The following is a 7,027-nucleotide window of genomic DNA, read 5'->3' as shown; positions in this document are numbered from 1 at the left end:
AGGGAAGGGGGCAGTTTCGATTATTGGTAAAAAGTATTTGGTGACTTATTTGTTTTTGGATACGTGTGTGTGTGCATACGGTGCGGGTGCACCAGCCCCAGGCGGCAGCATAGCATACAAATGCCAAAAATCCCCAACGCTATCGAACATAACAGTGACAGAAGAAAATTGGGGAGGGAGTGGGGATGTTTGGTTTCTGGTGTAAAACATTGGGTGATTTTCATATAGTATGTTAATTGTGTGTTTGCACACGAGGCATAATTGGAGAATTGCCCCGGTATGAGAAAACCATTGTGGCTGGTGGTGTTACGGTGTTACTACATTTCTTTTTTTAGGAGCTTCTGAAGAGAATGATCGCGGGAGACCTGGAGAACTTAATTGATGTATATGTATCCTGATAAAACTAATGCTCTTCTTTATGAGACTTTTCCTATCGTATGAATTTTGGGAAGGCCATGACCTTAAGGGAGCAGGGAACCGATAGCGGCCGGATACTTTTTTATTTTAAGTTTACAGACACAGCCAGTTTGGTTTAAGGAAACGGCATTGGTTCCTTACACGGCCTCCGAGTGGTGTGATATTGGCGCCCGTCTCTGGGACCTGGTACGCCAACGTGGCGATATCGAGGTGCAGATAACGTTCATTAATGGAACCGAGATGTCGGACGAGACGTTAACTGTGGCTCCCTCATCGACAGGCTTATGCCTGATTTTGGGAAACGTCACCAAGCCCTGGGAGGATTCGAGCCTTACAGGACATATTGCGAATCTCCGGGCGTTTCAAGTACCAAATTTTGAGAATCAATTGATCTTGCCCATCATGGGCGCAGCCCGGGAGTTGGGGCGCGTGGCAAGGGCTCGTCATTGCTGAAGGGGAGCGCCTGAGCACGAAATACGCCCACGCCGCCGTGGACGTGCAGAATCGAAGCGTTCAGTTTCATTCGCAGGTGGAAGAGGCGCGTGACAACCTATCTGTGCGCGAATCTGACATTGCGGTTGCCGGCGTCCTTCTTGCAGAACGAGAGTGCACGCTCGCCGGAAGCGAACGGCAGTTGGAGGCGACCCGCACCCAACTCCAGGAGCGAGAGGCACGCATTAGTGCTAAAGAGGCGCAGCAAGCCGCGTGGGAGGCGGAGACGGTGGGCCGGGAAGAAGTTTCCACCTCTCGGAGAGGTTCGACCGATGGACTTGCCACGCGTGTCAAAATATGGCCGAAGATGGCGATACCAAACAACTACTTCGAAAGCGTCGCTTGATGGTTTGGGCGCGTCGTCACGCACGGCCCAACGAACTCCGGCGCGAGAGGGACGGCAGGCTATTCCTCCAGACGTCTCAGGGCAATTTTGGGTGACCACATTTCTATCCCTCGATGCCTTTGCCCTTCAGCACTTCTCTTTGGACGATCATTCCTCTGCAGGAAAAGAAGAGAGACGAATGTTTCGCGCATTCGGCGTCACCACTTGGGCCCCGCGTATATGGGATGAGGGCGTTTCCGGAGTCTTTTTAGACCTCCGGGGCGCATACAATTATTGGAAACGGGCGGACGACCAGGCCCAACTTGTATTTGACAGTTTGGTTGCGTGGATCGGTGCGCTGGAAGCGGAGCGGGATCCCACCGATTGCTTCATGAATTTTGGACGGGATCTTACTGCGGGCATTCCGGATGCAGCTCATGATGGCATCCGATCCCGGCATCCCGCTCTTCAACATTCTCGCCCGTCTTTACTCCGCTGTTCATGAGGCTGAAACCTTTGCGAGGGCAATCCAGATTCCCTTGGAACGACGAGGTACGCAAATATCGTTGCGATGCCACTTATGTCATGTTACGTGTCCATAAACATCTAAAAGCAACGTCCGAGACGCAACCGGAGGAAGTTACTCGCAGCGCGGACGGCCGTCAAGAAACGGCGAGGGACTGCTGCTTCTTATGAAAGCGGACGACGGCGGCTTCATCCATTCCACCACCTCCCGCTATTCCGCAAAGACGTCACACCGCACCGACGATGCTCCATCCGATATTACAAATTGCCCGACGCAATCATCGAGAAGGGAAATGGAGCTTATCCGCTAACGACGCTCGACTGTGGTACGACGAAGCACCGACATCCCCGCTTTGGGCCAGCCACACGAAGAGAGGGAACGAGGCGGCTCGATAAATGTGTGTGCCGTCAAAGTGGAAGCCGAGAATGACTCTAGCGGGGCAATTCACAACCTTATGCCGCACGCACGAACGAACAATGGACGAGGAGAGCTGTGCGGCCTTTTTGATGGGAATTGACGTGGCGCCATCGACCCGACTGCAGTACGCCAGGATGCTGCGCTCCATGTTGGAAATAAATCGAACCCCGCTGGACATGATGATTCTGGGGCTACAAAAGATTGCGGCGCGATCGGAGACGAAACAGACGCGCTCCGTGACAGAGGAAGGGATGAATCAAGTTATCCGCAGCCGGACCGATTGGAAGGAACGTGTTGTTTTTTGACTTGCGTGGATGACGGCGAGTCGTTGGTCCGAGATTGCGGTATTAATTTCCAACAACTTCACACTGGAGTCGGACAGGACCATAATTTTGGATTGGTCCATGGCGCGAAAGACGGCGAGGGCGGATCCCCACCGCGCCTCGCGGTTCGTGAGGATACGAGGGCAGGACGCCTTCGACACAACGAAAAGCTCACGAATCTTACGACCGCCCAAATCGAACGAGTTCTGGTTCCTTGGAATGCCACGGCGCATTCCATAAAGCGCGGTGCGTTGAGACACGTGGTTCAAACCGTGGAGAAGTACAATTTGAATTCACACGTGACCTCGCAGTTGGCGGAGCACGTCGACCCGTTCGACCTTCCCCAGAATACGGTTCGATATTTGTGGAATTACACCACAATGCTGACCCAGGTGTTTTCGCTGGTCGCATTTATGTGAAGGGAGAAACCACGGAAGGGCAGGAACCCTGCTTGAAAGCAGAGGAGCGTTTTTTCCATGATTTTAATCATCATGCTGCTACAATAACGAGACGCGCGACAAGGACGCGTCTGGCCACTCCACAAGATGAACACGCTATCTCGCTACAGCAGCAAGTCAACGTGCCCGTATTGAATTTAGAGTGGATCAAGGGCCGGTTGAACCCGGCTACCTTGGAGAGGCTCATGCAAGTTTGGGGACTCGTCGGGCAGTCCCCTTTCCCTCCGTCTTCCTCCGGTAAAGCGCGCGAAGGCTCACGGAGGACTCCAGTCGCTGACGCGCGATTGTTACGAAAAGCCGGAATAATCGAGGACGCTTTTTCTACAAGAACAGTCGGATGGACAATACCTTTTTTGCTTGTGGAGGAAAAAACCACCGGTTTACGACGACGATGGGTTGCGTGGCCACGCGACAAGAAAGGCGACGACCTTTACGAGGCTAATGCTCCTCTTTTACACATTTCCCATTATTTGCCATCTCTGATGGCTGAGGCCGCTTCCTGCGTGGACTTAAAGGCATCCTTTTTTTCAGGTCTCTTTACCGCGGGAGACTCGGTATCACTTTCGATGCCGCGTGGAAGACGGCACGCTGGTGGAGCTGACACGGCTCCCAATGGGATACAAGGCCAGCCCAGAAATTCTCCAGATCATTATTACTTCGACAATTGCGGTGGTGACGACGGTGGTTCACCGCCTCTGGGCTGCACCTCCATTGGTGCGTGTCGACGTTTGGATCGATAATATACGCATTACAGTGTCGAAAAGCGATGTGACATTGTGGGAAGCCCAAGTGCTTCGTAATGCGGACGGCTGTCACGCCACGATGGGGGAGGACCGCGAATCGGGCGTCACGCAGCACACCTTCCTGGGGGTGCGGTTTGATCATACTCACCGTGCGGTGTCCCTGAGTGAGAAGTTTGTCCGGTCTGTGCGAGCCATGCCGGCGCTCAATTCTTCAACCATCGCGGAAATGGAGGTAATGGCGTCGCGCCTTTTGTACGCGGCGGCCATTTTGTGCACGCGTTTAAGTGACTGCTACTTTTTCATCAAGGCAGTGCGACGGCGATTATCCGCACTTAACCAAGGGATTGTGCAGGAGACATCCCCGGCGAACCTTCCGCCGTCAGCGGTTGGTTTGGGCGAGGGATTGCGACACATCATCGAGAATATAGTCGTAAGCGAGTCATCAGGCCCGCCGAAAATGCATCGACCGCCGTCATCACGGATGCATCGCTCCATGGATGTGGAGCCGTTTTCATTCCAGACCCCGGTGACGTTAAAATTGTCGGAGGGAAATGGGAGAGGAAGGAGAGCCTTTTCTTATTATGCGGGACGGGGCACGCGCGGTCCGCTTAGTCTTGTCGCTCTTTTCCGCCATCTTGCCATACACCATGGACGTTTGGGTGGACAATACTTCGCTGCAAGGAGCGGCGAATAAAGGTAGCTCAAAATCACACGCCATGACGCGGGAGCTGCGACGGATATATGGTTTTTTGACTCTCGCGGAATACAGGCATCCTTTGCCTACGTGCGGTCTGCAGAAAACCCCGCAGACGGCATATCACGCGGTCTTGTTTTTACACTTCAGGAATTGACGAAGGGTGGAACTTGCGAAAGGGGGCGGCGGGGTCTTGTGCCTATCAGATAATATATGTATATATACAATTAATTGGTTAAATTTTGAGGATATGGCGAATTCACTCTCATTCCATTTACTCTTTTTTTTCTTATTGTGTGGTTTCTAAAGATAATTTCAGCATTCGGTCAGCCTCCCGGGCGGATATTCATCCCGTGTCATCGCGTGGAGTGAAGCACCACATCTCATTGAGGGTGGAATGAGCGAACACTGTGGGTGCTCGCTCCGTGTGCGTTGTGTGCTTCGGCGTGGAGTGGCCGCATGCTCACGGGCCAAGTTGATTGTGAGTGCCTCTTGACGACGTCCGTTCATCTCCCTCCGCCTGCCTGTCTGTCATTCCCTGTTGGATGTGGCGTGTTGCACCGCGTGAGGGCTGGCCCGCACACACCGACGGCCCGCCGTGACTTGCCGTGTTGCTGCACTTTTCTGTTGGTGATGGTTCTCCGTGCTGTCCCTCCCGGATTGTCTCGTGCCCCACTCTCTGCGTGGGTGCTCTGCTCTGCTCCTCACTGACCTTTCTGGTGTATTGCCGCTGTTGCTGCTGTACTCTCCACTTCTTGAACACAGACACGCTAGGAAGGAAAGAAAACAAGCGCGAATCTCTACTGTGAAATTTGAAGGCACTGAAAGTACCAACAGCACGCACACATATATTTATATGCTCTCACGTGTTGCTGCAGTGAAGGCACCCAACAAACACAACCGTCGCTGCGTGACCGGATCCAGCGGAAGGAGGAGGGAAGGAAGAGAGAGTGAGCAGCAGGGGTCCAACATGTCCCGCCGTGTGTTTACTTCCGCGGTGCTGCTCCTCGTCGTGTTGATGAGCTGCGGCACTGGTGGAGCTGCAGCCGCTGATGGAAGTAGTTGGGCAGGGGGCGCACAGCTGCCGCAGGAGATCGATGTTTTTGTGCCGCAGAAGACGCAGGTGGTAATAAAAGGTGGTGGTGCAACTGAAGTGAAGGATTCGTTTGGCTCACCCTCTTTTGCCCTTGCTGGTGAAGTGATGGTTGCCTTTGCGGAAGGTCATAAGGACTATAATGGTCCCCAGCATACATCCGATCTATATACTTCTGAAATTGTTGCAGGGTACATCAACGCAACGGAGCCGTGGTCGTCCATTGTCGCTGATATCAGTTCCGAAAACTGGAGGGCATATACCGTTTTTACCAGAGAAAGTTCAAAGGATCGTTTGTGCGTTGCGGTTCTACCCACGGCAGTTTCGACGGGCAGTGATGTGTTTCTACTTGTGGGAAGCCACTATCTTATTCGTGATGCTACTGGGAAGCGTTGGATTGACGATAGCTGGGATATTCATTTGGTCGTGGGTAAGGCCACGCAGTCCACGGACGCCAAGCAGGGTGAACTGGTCGAGTGGGGCGCACCCACGTCGCTTTTGGCTTCGATCACCAAAAGTACTCAGCAAAGGGACTTGATGAAATTTGTGGGTGGTGGCGGCTCAGGCATTGTGACGGAAGAAGGCTGGCTTGTGTTTCCAATGATGGCGACGAGGAAAAATGATGGTGGCATTGAATCCATGCTTTTTTACTCCAAGGACAAGGGCGTTAACTGGGATGTCTCAAGGGGCATTCCTGCTGCGGAATGCGTTGACCCCCGCATTGCCGAATGGGAGAAGGGAGAAATTCTTATGCTTGCCTATTGTGTTGATGGCCAGAAAGTGTTTCGGTCGCGTGACATGGGAGATGCGTGGACCAAAGCTTCTGATTTATTGCCACGCGTGTGGATCACCACACAACCAATTCCTCGGGGCGAGGGTTGGCGTGTGGGAGCCCTCATCACCGTGGAATTCTACGGAAGGAAGGTCTTGCTGTATACTCAGAAAGTGGGCTATCCCCCGGGGGAGAGAAATAACAAGGCGCTTTACCTTTGGGTTGCGGATAGCAACCACACGGTCTATTTTGGGCCGCTCTCTGTGGAGACTGGTGCGAAGCGAGCGTTTGCCAACACCCTGCTGTACTCCGGTGATGCGTTGTACTTTTTGCAGGGGATGGGTACTGGGAAGGCAGATGGCGTTTTTCTTTTCCGTATTATTGAGGAGCTGAGAAAAATCAAGTCCATCGTGAGGAATTGGATAGAAGTGGATGCCTTTTTCTCCGGGTTGTCTACACCCACGACTGGTCTTGTGGGGGTTTTGTCCGATTCATCCGGTGCCGACAAGTGGAACGACATGTACCGCTGCGTGGATGCAACCGTATTGGGCGCAATAAGGATTGAGAATGGCTTTAAGTTCACAGGGCATGGGGCTGGGGCAATATGGCCCGTGAACAGCCGGGGAAATAATAAACAGTACACCTTTGTGGATATCAGCTTCACTCTTGTGGCGACGGTGGTCATCGAAAAGATGCCTTCGGGCGGCAGTAGCGTTCCTCTGCTGGGTGCGATGCTGGAGGATGGAATGGGCACGAAGTTCCTTGGG

The 7,027-nt window shown here is 53.1% G+C and overlaps 1 protein-coding gene across 1 annotated transcript, besides 6 other annotated features; it reads left to right on the top strand.

The window, feature by feature from the left end:
- Positions 1-4,221: part of a sequence feature (areas merged during assembly that could not be assigned to a particular haplotype. This can correspond to areas where the two haplotypes were merged or to regions with more than two copies in the genome that were merged during assembly.) that runs on past the window's edge.
- Positions 334-514: a mobile genetic element.
- Positions 334-4,597: a mobile genetic element.
- Positions 4,222-4,843: a sequence feature (areas merged during assembly that could not be assigned to a particular haplotype. This can correspond to areas where the two haplotypes were merged or to regions with more than two copies in the genome that were merged during assembly.).
- Positions 4,844-5,473: a sequence feature (areas merged during assembly that could not be assigned to a particular haplotype. This can correspond to areas where the two haplotypes were merged or to regions with more than two copies in the genome that were merged during assembly.).
- On the top strand, positions 5,252-7,027 carry Tc00.1047053416041.14 (trans-sialidase, putative; the record flags this gene model as incomplete). Its single annotated transcript, XM_800347.1, has 1 exon — positions 5,252-7,027. A coding segment is annotated over one exon (1,776 nt), but the record flags the coding sequence as incomplete, so codon positions are not given.
- Positions 5,474-7,027: a sequence feature (heterozygous, non-Esmeraldo-like haplotype).

This window comes from Trypanosoma cruzi, assembly GCF_000209065.1.
Source record: "Trypanosoma cruzi strain CL Brener chromosome Unknown tcruzi_1047053416041, whole genome shotgun sequence".
NCBI classification, from domain to species: domain Eukaryota; phylum Euglenozoa; class Kinetoplastea; order Trypanosomatida; family Trypanosomatidae; genus Trypanosoma; species Trypanosoma cruzi.
Note: the sequence above shows the minus strand (reverse complement) of the source record. Positions and strands in the feature narration are given on the sequence as shown.